This window comes from Rhododendron vialii, chromosome 12a, assembly GCF_030253575.1.
Source record: "Rhododendron vialii isolate Sample 1 chromosome 12a, ASM3025357v1".
Classification (NCBI taxonomy): domain Eukaryota; kingdom Viridiplantae; phylum Streptophyta; class Magnoliopsida; order Ericales; family Ericaceae; genus Rhododendron; species Rhododendron vialii.
The window spans coordinates 8171660-8186437 of record NC_080568.1 but is presented as its reverse complement, the minus strand read 5'-3'; the positions used below and the strand labels follow the sequence as shown (position 1 = coordinate 8186437).

The 14778-nt window shown below is 38.4% G+C and overlaps 1 protein-coding gene across 2 annotated transcripts; it reads right to left on the bottom strand.

The window, feature by feature from the left end:
- Nucleotides 1-21: 21 nt before the first annotated feature.
- On the bottom strand, nt 22-8544 carry LOC131310450 (TATA box-binding protein-associated factor RNA polymerase I subunit B). 2 transcript variants are annotated; one of them, XM_058337454.1, is made up of 5 exons: nt 7644-8544; nt 5083-5904; nt 4760-4893; nt 3738-4370; nt 22-2991 (listed from the first exon to the last, which is right to left on the bottom strand). In XM_058337454.1, exons 1-4 carry the CDS (start codon nt 8236-8238, stop codon nt 3744-3746), a joined length of 2178 nt encoding a protein of 725 aa, XP_058193437.1. In that variant the 5' UTR covers nt 8239-8544; the 3' UTR covers nt 22-2991; nt 3738-3743. The 2 variants fall into 2 exon arrangements, with proteins under 2 accessions (XP_058193437.1, XP_058193436.1); XM_058337453.1 differs by lacking the exon at nt 22-2991 and having other exon boundaries at nt 3452-4370.
- Nucleotides 8545-14778: the final 6234 nt, after the last annotated feature.

The following is a 14778-nucleotide window of genomic DNA, read 5'->3' as shown; positions in this document are numbered from 1 at the left end:
TGCAGCTCAAATGTACAGGAATGGATGATAAGAAGAACAGAAAGAACACTATCTCTATTTTTCTTTCTATCTTCTCACTCTCCTAAACATACATATACCCTATATACCTATCTTATTGTTTCTAGAGGGACAATGGTCTGTAACACTCGGAGGGTGTTTATCCTTCTTATCTGTATCAGCTTCTTCACAGTTCAACCAAGTAAAGGTTCTAGCCTGAGAAGCATAGACCTTGTTCTAAGATGGAGAACAGAAGATGATGGGTCGGTTTTGAATTATCAACGCACACTTAAGGCTGTTGATATGCAGGCAGGAAATACAGAGAAGAAAACCAGCGGAATGCACGAAATGAATATGGAGAAGAAACACCCACCTGTAAACAAGGCATTTGATCCCAACCAATCAAGCGCACGAAGAGTTCGAAAAGGATCAGACCCCATTCACAACAGGTCTTGATATACTCAAGACGCTTCTGCAACTACAAAGACTAAAGAGAGGAAAGCATTGGCATAAACAGAAAGAAATGGCATCAAAAACGCAAGAAAAACTAGAACGTGGTAAGAAGGCATACCTTCTTCACTTCCTTAAGGGATTCTGAGTGGATTGATTGGGTGAGATTTCCTTGTTTTTCTTTCATGGGGTGTAACTATAGAGAATGTGCATAGTTCTAGCCGTTAAAATGTACTGCCTTTGAAGCATCCATTGAGCCAGCATCGTCTCCACATAAGAGGTAATACAGTGAAGAAGATGTTGGCTCCCAAATGCAAAATGTGACGTTTTTCCATTTTCATTTGGACAAGAGAATTTTCTGTTTACATTCGTTACCGTAGTGTCTTAAGGATGTGTAATTCTTTTTGCTCCTACTCTTAAGAAAATCCTACATGAGTTCCTTTATCTGCACTCAACACAAATTTGACCACTTCACATTGAATCTTCCAACTTGAAAAGTTGCACATGTGACATGTTACAGTTTCACGTTCTTTTCATTAGTTGGAACAAGTTAAGACTCAAAGGGATGATAGAAGGAACAGGTTCTCAATGGAACAGGTAACTCTATATTTAGCATAGAATATCTTCTAAAACTCTAAGCAACAAATGACTTATACAGCTTAGACAGAGAGCATCTCCTAGATCTTCTACGAAGGAAGCTCGCATATCTTTGGGCAACAAATGTAGAGTATGTTTATACTTTCTTCCACAAGAAATAATATCACAAGTAACTGACTGAATCCTTCCACGGTGGATTATGTTTAAGATCCATCTATGACAGATATCTCGTACAATAATATATCGTGATAGTATCTTGATCTATTTGCTCATCCTCTAATTTCTAAAACAAGAATCTAGTACATAATACCCAGCCTCTGCTAAAAACTAAAGAGAGGTGACTTCACTGACTTGGTGGGAAGCCCTCGAAAGAATGATAATAAGGAGCTGTTTTACCTGAATGCGATTCATTACTAAAGTTTGATGTATTCTTGTTAGGTCATACCAAGAAAGCATCTAAATATTGAATTTGGTCATCCAACTAGCTCCATTAGAGATATCTTACTTTATCTGTACTGAAGTTCACAAGACCAAAAGGTTGAGCAGCTCATATAAACGCATGAGTTACTAACTTACCCAAATGGCAACACTGGAGCGGTTTCGAGCAAAAAAATTGGACAGAAGTTAGAATAACCTATTCAGTACAGCTTTGGTATGACAGAAGCAAAAGATTGAAAGGGGGCATCCTTTCCATCTGTGAGAGTATCTAAAGTTTCAGACAAATATCACCTCAACAAATTCGAACACGTCCAAAAAATGAACTATAGGAGATGACAGAATAAAGTACATATAGCATAGCTTATCTAGGCTTTATCCAATAGAATAACAGTGTGTTTGTGCCAAGTATCCACAAAAGACGGCAGGCCACATACCTCAGATTTGTTCTATTAATCTATACAATCTAATATCAAGTTGCAAAATGTTTCGTACTTTAAACAATAACAATAATTTCTGTGACTTTGTGAACCTACAAGCTCGGCAACAGGAATCCTTGTCCCATTGAAAGCACGAACTAGTGAGGCTATCCAATCAATTTGTTCAGCACATTCAGACCGACGAAAGTTGTGGTGGAATAGCAAATCAGGGATTCTATAAATTTCACAAAAAAACTCGACGAGGTTTGAGAAACTATAGTCAGCTGCCAGTGGCAAAAGCTAATTTTTTACAAAACATCCCAAAAATTGCACTCAACCAACTTGCCAAGTTTCTCTTCAAAAGGTAATTTTTCTGGCAAAGTCAAATTTTTACCTCATTACCTAATAAGGGTGTAATGTAATGACTAGGATAGTAGCAGTGCCAAAAATGACTTGGTAGTATTGTAGTAGTACGGTAAAATTTTGACAAAGTGACTTCCTGTTTTGTGTTTAAAAACAGCAAATGTCCCTACAAGATTATGAAAAAAGAAGTGTGAAAGATAACACTCCAACATAGAACCAGTAAATTGAAATTCCTGTAAAAGCGTGTTCCAAAAACATGCTTTCACGTGAGTTCTGTTAAAATTTGGACCACTAATGTATCACTCAACTAATTCTATCACAGCAAAATCTACAAACCACACCCAATCTAAGAAAAAACAGTTCCATCATTGCATGCAACATGAATCACACACATCATCTAAGACAATATTTCTACGATTAGTAAGTCCAAACGATGGGGGATGCATAGGACCAGAGTTTGTCTGACCAGTGCCGTGCCTTGTCAGTGTCCAACGCTTGTACCAGACACGTCCGTCCTAACCACACCTTCTAGATGTACTTGTGTTCTTAGGTTGTTTTCAACAGGACGACTTCGTAGTCTACTTTAGTTGAAAGCTACGTCACGCAGACTGTGTTCGACTTTTGTAGTTCGATATTTCCACAAAGAAATGGAGATCACCAAGATGTTCCATGGCGAAGTGCATACCCAGTCGCTGAATGAAAGAAAGGAGGTTTAAAGCATGCTGACTACCTGGAAACCATCAATCTTTAAATTCATTTTAGAACTATGCATATTCATAGTATATGCATGAAACTACTTACAGCGTATTTGAAATGGCTATAACAGCGTGTTTGAAATGGCCATGTTGCTAACAAAGAGCAGAAATATACAATATAGACTGCTTCAAGTTAACTTTTTGAATAGTGTAATTTCTCTCTTTTCCCCTGAGGAAGTCGATAGGAAATGATTCTTTCTAGCATCAGATTGTTTAAAACAATTGGACATTACTTAGTCATGGCATCAAAGTCATAGCCAAATCATCTGTCAATGACTTCGGTGTAGTTTTCTGTCTAATAGAATCCCTAGTTTCCTCATCAAGACAGACGTACATCGTCACAAAAAAAGAAGACCCGTATTAGCACTCACATCATAAAGAGAAGAACCGGGTCACACATACACACCCATGCATGTGCAAAATTTACCAGAAATGTACTGGAAAGAGATGCATATATCAATATGATAGCAAATTCAAAATTCAAATGCTGCCCCAACCTTATTATACTCCATCTATTCATTGTGATGGGATTGACAAGTAGTTCCTCTAATACATTATGCCCCAGATATGGATGCAACAAATGGAGATAATTACATATGACCATAATTGCATGCCCAAAGAAACTACAACTACTCTATCAAAACTTGCACATATTCTTTTTGAAAACAATTTACTGATGCAACTACTAAACCCTTTCGATGAAAGTCATCCGATGAAATACCTTGGGTCACAAATTCAGCTTTGAAACGTCAATGGAGTCATCCATAGAATCTTTTGGCACATCTTCTCGGCAGAACTCGCAAGAATCATCGTTCGGAGGTCCCAAATTCAAGCAGTGATCAATTCTCTTCTCAAGCCAACCCAGTCTCTTCTCAAAGCTCAACACTCCAGCATGCATAACCCTAATGTCAACTTGTGCTACCCTTGCACAAGAACGAAGCAAAATGTAATAATCAGCATGGGCTGCATAAGTGTAGGCACCATCATCCTTTTTTCTCACGTAGTGGAGGTAATCTAATCTCTTGACATTGACCCTTGGAGGAATATAATAGAATCTATTCTCCTCCATGTTCGACTTCATTCGCATAATGGCATTATCTTTTTTGGTCTCTGAGGACTTTTGATGAATCACCGGTGGATCATTACCACTCAATGCGCAACCATCTAAACTCATGGTCTGTTGTGAACAATCATTGGCTTGGGAGGTTTCAAGGTCAGTGGATGGACAGCTGTTGGGGCTGTCATCTCTTCTTTTCTTGGATTTCTCGGTCAATCTCATGACATCATCTCTAGATCGCTTATGGTTAGAACCATTATTACATCCCACTTCCTGGTAATCTGATGATCCAGAATCCTGAAACCAAATAATCAGTATGGAATGGATGATATTACATTTGAAATGAATTACAAAAGGAAATTTATTGTACAATGATGACAAAAAGTATGATTATGCACAATAATGACAATTTAAACTAAAACCCATCTCCTTGCCCTATGGATAGTCCAAGCTTATGTGACGAATAAATCTTGTGAAGCCAACCATGTAACTTCCGAATTTTACTTAACTACGACAGATAAGTGGCAAACATGTACATAAAAATATACTGCAGGTGGAGGTTCTGGAACCTGTGCAATGACAATAACTTGAGGTAAAAATTTGGGGCAAAAAGTTTTGTAAGAACCGAGCACAAGTTTCACTCCCAGGCATATATAATCATGAAAGGTCACAACTGCAGTTATCACCTTTTGATCCTGATAATAGTTCCATAATTCCTCGATTATCTTCTCTTCCTCAAAATCCTCAAATGAAGGTTTTAAACCGGCGAAAACCACATCATTACAATACTGTAGATAGGTTGGCAAATCCTTGGAATACTCTGTCAATGATGAAAAGTAAGTTGATAAGATGATATCCTTAGAGACCTAAAAATTAAAAAGGAGGCCCAAAAGCACGAAGACAAAAGCAGCAATGCCCAATCATTACACCTCTTTAGGCGGGAAAATCAAGAGTAAAACTTCAACCTATCTTGGCATTTTATAGCTAGAAGATAAACCTTAAAAAGTACCATATATCTCTTTGAGCTCATTATATCGTGATTCAAGGTTACACAAAAGCTCCGCAGCAGCCGCATCAAATCTCTCATGTGATGTCTTTTTCGAAGAATCCACAACCGAATCATCTGAACCAGGGCAGGGGAAACCCTGCTTAGCGTCATCTCTCACACTGGCATTGCATGTGGGTTCCACCTGACCATTCCCAGACGACGATTCACCGGAACTTGACAAACTCATTTCCCAAAAGCCAAAACCATGTATATTATACAGAATCCTTATTGCTACAATCACCATTGACAATACACAAACACAAGTAGGAAGTCTAAACTCATTCGCTGAGAGCCACAATTCAGGAGGCAAGGACCACTCATATATCTGGCAAACGGATGGAAGAATTTTTCCCACAGGAAGTGATAATTTCGATAAGTAACGTGAGGCTATAGCGTAGAAGTTGACCGGAGGTAATTCCAAACCTATTGTTTGAGCAATAGATGCAGCCTGTGATTCCAACTTTTGCAAGGGAAAAGTTTCAGAAGGTTTGAACAAAAAACTTGAACTTAATGGACATGCAATTGGTGGAGGCCCGATTTGTTTCTCAATTTCTACAAAAGCAGAAAAATAAGGAAGCTTTCCTTCAAGTGTCCATTTTACAATATCAGTTGGAAGGACTGCCTCCCTTGCGAGATGACAAACCAAAAAAGATATCGCCAAAGAACAAGATAAGGGTAAACTCCTTCTCAACGACCTGTACCATATCGTTACCGCTCTCTGACCATGGATATTGTGAGGCTCCGCACTGAATTTAGCACGAGGCTTAAAATCATCTAACAGCCCTGAAATAATGATGCCAATCAATAAGTGGAAAAATGATGTTCTCCATCTATTCCTTAAAGATAGAAATAACAAAATGTGCTCTCTACACAGTACACATGCTTGCACAACATAGCATATGACGAACAATATATTGAAGACTAATAACAGGAGTTATCAGAACTCCTTGCAAATACTATCAGACTTTTGAGAGATGAAGAACCTACCAAGAAAACAACGTACAAAGAACTAGTTCATTAATGGAATTTGACATACTATTAGGGCAGTCATAGAGGAATACTGAAGCACATCCGTCCAGAACACACCTCTTTTTTCCTTCAAATTTGAAATATCACACTAAGTCCAGAATATCATAAGTAAATGTTCTAAACCTCCTAGGCAAAAAAAATCCTTATGTAGTAGTACACTACAAGTAATAAACATTATCAAATTTTACACGCTTGACCCCTAAGATCTTTCAGGAAAATATGATAACTGTCACCCCTAATTGCAAATTTGAGTAAAATCTTCTTTAATTGCACAGTTTTAAATGTCAAGGACACAAAATGACATCAAAAAGTTTGAATAAAGATTTGAGTCTCTGCGGGGCAAGAATCAAGTAAAACTCACTTTCATTTACGGCAGATTCAGGACTGAGTAAGGGAGAAGAAAGAAGTTTAAGTGTCTTTACTGAAATTTGAGACTGAGTGGTGATTTGAGTAAGGACTAGAAATGCTTAACATGCCTATTTCGAATTACATTGGTTAATAAAGCATCCAACTCAAAATTAATTGACAAAGAGTGGAGAGGCCGTTCAGGCTAGTATCCTAGTTTTACATGTTATAATTACCAATGTAGATAAGCTTTAACACTCTCCAAAATGTGCGAACCCAAATCCACGCGTGGAGATGTAAACAAATGATCTATAACATTGTGATCATAATGAAACAAGGTGCATTTAAGACACAAACAAAGGGACAATCAATCAAGAGAACCTTCTCCGAACACCTACGAAAGCGAAGCTCTAATACCATTAAAGCATTCGACTCAAAACCAATTGGCAAAGAATAGAGAGAATGCCAAAACTCAAGATACTACTTTTGGATGTTGTAATTAACCAACATGAAAAGCTCTAACAATGCAAATTGGCTTCTCTAGAAACAATGCAACTATGCAAGCCCTAACTATAAACCAAAAGCCCCCCATACTTCATATTTTGAGCAAATACATCTATCTGATAAGGAAGCTCATCTTTTTTGAAAATACATACACATTGTAGGGCTCAGATTGATTTCCACATGAAACAATGGTCATGATTGGGTTCTACTAAAACCAATACCCAATAAAACCATATGCATAAGATCATACCGTCTTTCTATGACTCTGACTCATTAATGCACTCATCAGCTTATTTATCATCAAAAACCCAAGAAAAACCGCAACCATAACGTCCCAGCCAGCCCAAAAACCAACCGTCACCCCAAACCCCCCAACCAGAGGGTGGAGAGGCCATCCGGGCTCATATACTAGCTTTGGTGGTTATAATTAACTAGTGGATAAATTCTAACAACATACATCAGACTCATATACCAGATACTAGTTTTGGAGGTTATAGTTAACCGGTGGATACATTCGCGACTACAACAGAAACAATGCAATCCCCAACTACAAATATATTAAATACCCAACAACACATACTTCATATAAGGAGCACGAACATATTACCAAGGCCCTACAAAACCATATACACAAGATCATATACCATCTTTCTGTGATTCAGACTCCTGAATGCACTCATCAGCCCAGTTATCATCAAAAACCCTCGCAACCGCCACGAGCCGCAACCAGACCGTCCCGGCCAGCCCGCGAACCAACGGGCTCACCCCAAACACCTCAACCAGAGCCTTGCATTGCATCTGAACCATCATCTGAACCCCCATCACGTACCTCATCCGCAACTCACTATAATACTCATCGTACCCGATCTCCCTCCCCGAACCCGGCCCGAAATCGCCCGGCCCGGTGGGCCCCACACCGTCATTATCATCGCGCTCCGCCTTGACCGAGACGCCGCCGTTCTCTTCCGCGGCGGCTTCCAGGGCTTTCCAGAGGAGGGACTGGGGTTGGGAGTATGAGATAGGCTCGGCTTTGATGACCTGGCGGCGGCACGGAAGCTGCGAGTAGATGCCGCCGCCGCCGTCGGCGGTGGGCGGGATCAGGTCTTCGTCGGCGACGGCGGTGTCGACGATGTCGGCGGCCTGGGAGCCGCAGTGGGGGCAGTAGTAGAAGCCGTCGGACTCGTCGGGGCGGCCCACGGCGCCGCATACGTCACAGGTTATGACCAATTTGCCCGTCATTCTTGTTATCAGCGCAAGCTGGACCGGACGCCTGAATTGTTAATAAGATTAGATTTTATCCGCCGTTGTTGTTACGATTCAGGTCTCACAGATGGGATTTGTGCTTCTGCGTGGTTTCTAGGGTTTTCTTTTTTTTTCTTTTGTTGGTTGAAGGTTTTGGCCGGTCGGTGGCCGTCGCAGCGTTGGTCGGCGAGGTGGTTTTCTCAGGCATGACAATTTGGCTTTGTTCTGCGAGTGTGGTTTTCTCTGGATTTTCGCAATTTGGCGGCTATTCGGCAGCCAAATTTTCTTCGTGTTAAATAAACAATTTAGGGCTTGTTTCACTAAAGTGGTTTTGAGCCATGCCCATGTAGGTAGGTGTGCGAATTTCCACACGAACTCGACATAAAGTTAGCGGGTTAAGGTCAGTTATTTTTGACACAAAACATGAATATGGCACGACACGATAACATGAAAAGCTAAAACAGGTCGGGTTAAGATTGAGAGAATTTTGACAAGAATATGACACGAGGTGGAAATTTATGGAAGGACGCGATAACGCAACACAAACCGAACACGAAGTTAGCAAGTTAGGAACGGTTATTTCTGACACAGAACACGAATATGACACGACACGATAACACAAAGAGATAGACAAGTCGAGTTTGGGTTGAGAAAATTCTAACACAAACATGAGATGACACGACACAATGCCCGCCCCTGCATGTAAGTCAGCAACATTAACCCTAGTCCATTACTATTCAACAAATATTGGCCCTAGTCCATGACTCGGTACTTCTCACTGGACCCAGTCCAGCCCAGTGGTCCAACTTGATCCCAAGTGAGATGTTTAGACTTACCTTAATCTAATTTGTTAGATAGACATGACTTATATACTCCCTCCGTCCTTAATTTTTGGTGCTATTTATCTTTTTTTTCCCAAAAATATTGCCCCACTTTACAATTTTAAAGAGTAAATAGTTAATGAAAAGAAAAATGATTTTCACACTTCCCTTTTAACCATCCACATTTCCATTTTTTTGTTTTTATCCATATGAATTATAATATTGTCCTTAAATATGTGAAAAAGTGTATTGCATGGAAGGCAAGATAGTAAATTTAAGTGGATAAAAACAAAAAAGAAGTGTGAATTATAAAAATGGGAGTGTGAAAATCAATTCCAGAATGAAGTTTCTATTTTACCCTTCTACTTTTATGTCAATAGTACTCCTAATCAAAATTAAAAAATTCAATTTGACAATAGTACATGCAATGATTGAAGGGTAAAATGAAAAATATAGTGATCAAACACAGGGATGGAGGAGTATTTACAACTATAAGAAACAATAGGTCAATAATGTGGTTTCCGCTGATTTTGATAAGTTTGAAAACCCTTTGTTTTTTTTGATATATAACTCATAATATCCAACTATTTTACGCGCAACTAGACTAATTCTTAGAGGACAAATCTACCGTCCAATAGCGAGAGGCCCTATTAGAGACTGAACAAACCCCTAAAAGTTGTTCTCATATCTATTTATGAATCTCAAAACTCCTTCCGAGGATATGTGGGTTGTGTTAGACTTGCATACTTCTATTGATCATTTCATGTTTTTGTCACGTACAGATGGTAGTCGAATTAGGGTAATAGCTTATCTACAAAGTTAGAGTAAAATCAAACAAACTTCTTTTAGATATGAACTTCCATTAATAAAAATGTAAATAATTAGTCTAAGCACTGTAGATATTTGGACCAAGGCCTAGTCCACTTACATTTTTAGCAAGGGTTAGGGTTCATTATTTGATAACCCTAACTTTTCTTATACCTAATAATCATGTTTCCATTTTTAAAAAAGGGTTTTTATGGTGTGGATCCTAATTGTTATCTCTCTTTTTTCCCTCCCTTTTTCCGCATGATATAATTGTTACGTACTGGCATTATTATTTTCTAGGGTACAAGTCTAATTAATTTTAGTACGGTAATAGTCTTGTTCCTCATTTAATTTAAATACCTTAACTTATTTGTTAGCTACAATTTTGGGGGTATTGAGAGTTGGAGGGTACGTAGTTTAATAAAGTTACTGAGATATTCACAGATTAGGGTTATATTTTGAGAAGAGAACTTTCTTAGAGAGCCGCATGCAGCAGCAGACGAAGGCTTTAGGTGGTGGTCTTATTTTCCTATTCTCGATCTCGGTTTGTCTCCTATACTTGGATCACCACTGTTGATAGAGAGAATGAGCTTTGGGATTGCACATTCTTTTGTGGTATTAGATTTCGAAAATACTACAGGCACCGACGGTTTGTGCACAAATCGTCGGTGCCTATAGAAGGGTTCGATTAGATTTAATTGGGGTTGATGTTGGCGGCCGGACAGAGTCTGAGAGTATTTGTGCGTGTGCTGCGTGGAGATGGTGTTGTGTGTCAAGTTCTGTCCCCTTAATGGCAGTGCCAGTGCTTGTATGACCTTTGGGTGTGTAGTTTTGGAGCCAAATGCATTTAATTTGTAGCCTCTAGATTTTACTGTCCCAAATTACCCGTCCCTACAAAGGTGGTGCAATTTTCGGTTCAGAAAATAAAGTACTTCAAAACATCATTTTTCAAGTGTTTTTTACACCAAACTAAAGTATTTCAATCAATAGCTTTTTAACATAATGCAAAGAAAATTCAAAAAATGATGTGTGGAAGTATTTTATTCAAAATTATACTTCCTCCATCCTAAAAAGGACAACAATAAACTCGTGTCATTTTTCATCGCTTATATCTTTTAATCTATAATGTTTTTTCATGAGTTTGAAAACTTTGTATAATAGAACTAATCGAGAACTATCAAACAACATCCATATTACATATTTTTTGATATTCATATTGAAAGATATAATGAATTAAAATTGACACAGATATCAAAAATTGACATCCAATTTGGAACGGAGGGAGTACGTTTTTTTCGTAGGAATCAAGCAATTTGGGATAGAAGGAGTAGTAACCTTTGGCCGGGTACGTGGTTGGAGTAGATATTTGGAGGAAATCAGTGGTGGCGTGACAGTGTAGTGTGGGTGTGGTGTGATTTGGGTTTTAGATTTTGGTTGCCACTGATGAGTTTAGTAGTAAATAAGGATTAGGCATAGTTCGGTACTGTTTATTCATAGCGAGCTTCATATTCAGCGTTATACTATTTGAATAGTTAGTCATTTCGTATTTTCTATTTTGTATAGGTTAGTGTTGTTTGATTTCATCACCTTTGGACTCAGGTGAGTGGTTAAACATATTATGCATTTTCGAACTCCTCCGGGGTCTCTTAAATTATTCTTTTAAAAAATTCATGGGTAGTGTTATTGCCAAATTGTTTTTGTTGGTGTCAAAACTCCAATGCATAAAAATTTTATACACTGCACATGGTTCAGGCCTTTTGTGCATTAGAGTTTTGGCACCAAATAAAATAATTTTGGCATTATCATTTCTCAAATTCATAACTGTTAATTGGAACACATAATTTTTTGTATTTGTTCTATAATTGGCATGAGGTAAACATTTTGTTATTGGTCTAGAATGTTCTCTTGGTGTGATTTTTATGGATATTAAGGGGAACTTTTATTTTTGAAAGTCTAGGGAAATTATGCCTCTTGGTGTTCCTGACCCTGACCATTAGGGAAGAGACTCGGGTTAGGCCGATGATCCTAGCTAATGCTTAACGGACGTCTTTCGTTGGATTGGTTGGATCGGTTTAGGGGCATCTTAAGGATTTTTTGTGTTTGACCTCCTTAAAGTGTCTCATCCTAATTTAGTGTTTCAATTATCGCTTCCGCATTCGAAATTGTCAGAATAGTTGTCTTCTTTTCATTATTGTTGGTTCAATGGTATTGTTCGATTCATGGGTTGACTATACCCCATGCTTTTTAACTAAACTTATTTGGTTGGAGTTATTCTAAATAAAGGATAGTTGGTTGACTAAATTTATTTGGTTGGAGTTATTCTTAATAAAGGATAGTTGGTTGCCTAGTAATCCATAGCTTTGTAGTTAATTTAATTTTTTAGGGTGCATATCTTACAAGTTTAGGTCTTGTAATTCATGGCTGGTCACTACCTTTTTGGAGTGTGACAATTGTGATATCAAAACTAAGTTAAAAAAAAAAATTTACTTTTGCATTCATTTTGCATCATATTCATTTAGTTTAGGTCCGAGTTTAGATTGTTGTTTACTTGTTTATTGGTTATTGCGTTATATATATAGCCTTGTATTTATATCTAGAGTGTTGTTTAATCAAATTCGGGAGACGTATAGTCCACGTCGTAATACTAGGTCGACATATGATGGTCCAGTAGCTCGTGGGCACGATCTGGCAACTCCTACAATTTGTGGTCACGGTCGGGCCTCTCCTTTAGCACATGGCCGTGGTCACGCCATGCCAATATGCTGTGGCTGTGGTAGTGCTACACCCAAAACTCACAAATTTCAGCGCATCCAGTTGACAAAACAGTTCCGATTGATCATCCACATTCAGGAACTGTTGGCAATTCTGTTGATCAGCATAACCTAAAAGTGCAACAGAATTGCCAATAATTTCTGGAAGTTGATCAACTAGAGCTTTTGGGTCAACTAGATCTGCCGAAGTTTTGGGGTGAACTAGATCAACGATAACTTCAGTTTTAATTGGATGAGCAAAAGTTTCGGGCATAGTACTACCTTAACCACGGATGGCGTGACCACGGCCACGTGCTAAAGGAGAGGCATGACTGCTGCCACAAACTGTAGGAGTTGCCGAATCGCGGCCACGAACTTCTGTACCCCGATTTGTCAATCTAGTATTACGACATGGACAATCCATCTCCTGAATTTCACCAAAGAACAAGCAGATATAAATACGAGGCAATATATCTCGCAATAAACAAGTAAACAACAATTTAAAAGACTATGAACATGATGTAAAATAAAGGCAAAAGTATTTTTTTTTCAAACCTAGGCTTTGAAAACATGTCTGTATCTGCAAAATCGAAAATAGATAAGCTAATTTTTTAAAACACGTTGTCTGTATTTGCAAAATCTGAAACAAATAAAACTTATCTGTGGAAGTATATTCTTTGATCATCATTACTCTTTTTTTGATTTTTTTTTATCAAATGGTCGCCATCATCTAGTCAATATCTTATTATCAATCGGTCAACATCACCGGTCACCATTTTCGGTCATCATTTATGATAAGCATGTAAATATTCACTTTAGTGCCTCCTAATTTACTCTTGTTAAGTCTGTTTATGTCATTGCTCGGACTTTAATGCTTGATTTTTGTGTTGTGAATATTTTTGAAGCTTATAATACGTTAAAGCTGCGGTTAATCAAATTAAAAGAATTGTAGATTGCGCCTGGTGATTTTTCCTCCTACGTACTGTATTGGTGGGCCCAAAGTAATATACCAGTTTATGAAATTTTGGAGGAGCACCTTGATCTCCAGGTGGGCCCAACTTTTGTTCGCTATTTTGATTGGGGCCAGAGACAAAGAATTACACGGCTCATAAGAGGAAAACAGAAGTCGGTTTGGAATAAAGAAAAAGAGAAAAGAAGTATATAGGGTTTTGTTTTAAGTCGGCAAGAGCGACGGACAGAAAGAAAACGAAGAACGGGGCTGCCGAAAAGAACAAAGAACGGGGCTGCCGAGTGACGTTTCTTTTGGTTCAAACATTATTTATCGTGGTAGCTTTTCCTTATGTTCTTTGATTCTAGAACTCTTTTTCTTTCAAGTTTACGGAGTTTTGTTCAAGAATATGCAATTCGGTAACTCGAATCATTTTTTGTTCTACATTAAAGTAATTCGTTGGTGTTCGTTGAGTTCATATCTTTTGTTTATTTACTATCTCAAATATTAGAAGCATGTTCCAAACTAAGTTTCCTTTCGTTTCTTGCTTGATAATGAGTGAATAGTCGCATAGGTAGGGTCGCAGGGTGATTAGCACGCCGTGACTAGTTCGGGCACTGCTCCTATTTTCAAACAATAAAGAAAATACAATTTTAGATTAACAAAGAATATTCGTTAGACGAACCCGGGCATTGTCGGAGCCCATGTGAACGGGAGAATGAGAATCCAAAACTCATTCTCCGCTGCGCATGGATAAACGGCGACCACAAAGGTTCGCATCTTTCGGGATAGCTTTTTCTCTCTAAAATCATATGTTTGTAAGAACACCGAACAAAGCAGATAAGTCCGGAACTAGTTGCGAGTGCTATGAACTCTATGACCGTACCTCCTTTTAATTATCTAAAAAGTACAATCAATTTCTATATTTTAGTTAATCTCAATCAATCGACAAGGGGTGGCTACCTAAGAGCCAGTTCAAATTATAACAACTCGAGTTTTTAGTCAGCATACATCACCGTCTTTGTGGATTGGACTCCGGTTTTATCGGATATTGTGCTAAGTCAGTCTCCGCTCTACGCTTGGGACAACCCATGCATTAATTTAGGACTAGGAATCCGTCAAGCAAACTTCGACGCTAGTCGCCGGCAACCAACTCCGGAGCCAATTAATTTTTTGATTAGTTTTTTGATGAACTTTTCGGCACTGTCGA

What these genes read in the sequence shown, in the direction of transcription:
- LOC131310450 (XM_058337454.1), bottom strand. Translation starts at nt 8,238, where the DNA reads ATGACGGGCAAATTGGTCATAACCTGTGACGTATGCGGCGCCGTGGGC. An exon ending in GTCTGAATCACAGAAAGATG is followed by an intron (nt 5,905 to 7,643) that starts GTATATGATCTT and finishes TCATTATTTCAG; the next exon opens with GGCTGTTAGATGATTTTAAG. An exon ending in TGAGCTCAAAGAGATATATG is followed by an intron (nt 4,894 to 5,082) that starts GTACTTTTTAAG and finishes CATCATTGACAG; the next exon opens with AGTATTCCAAGGATTTGCCA.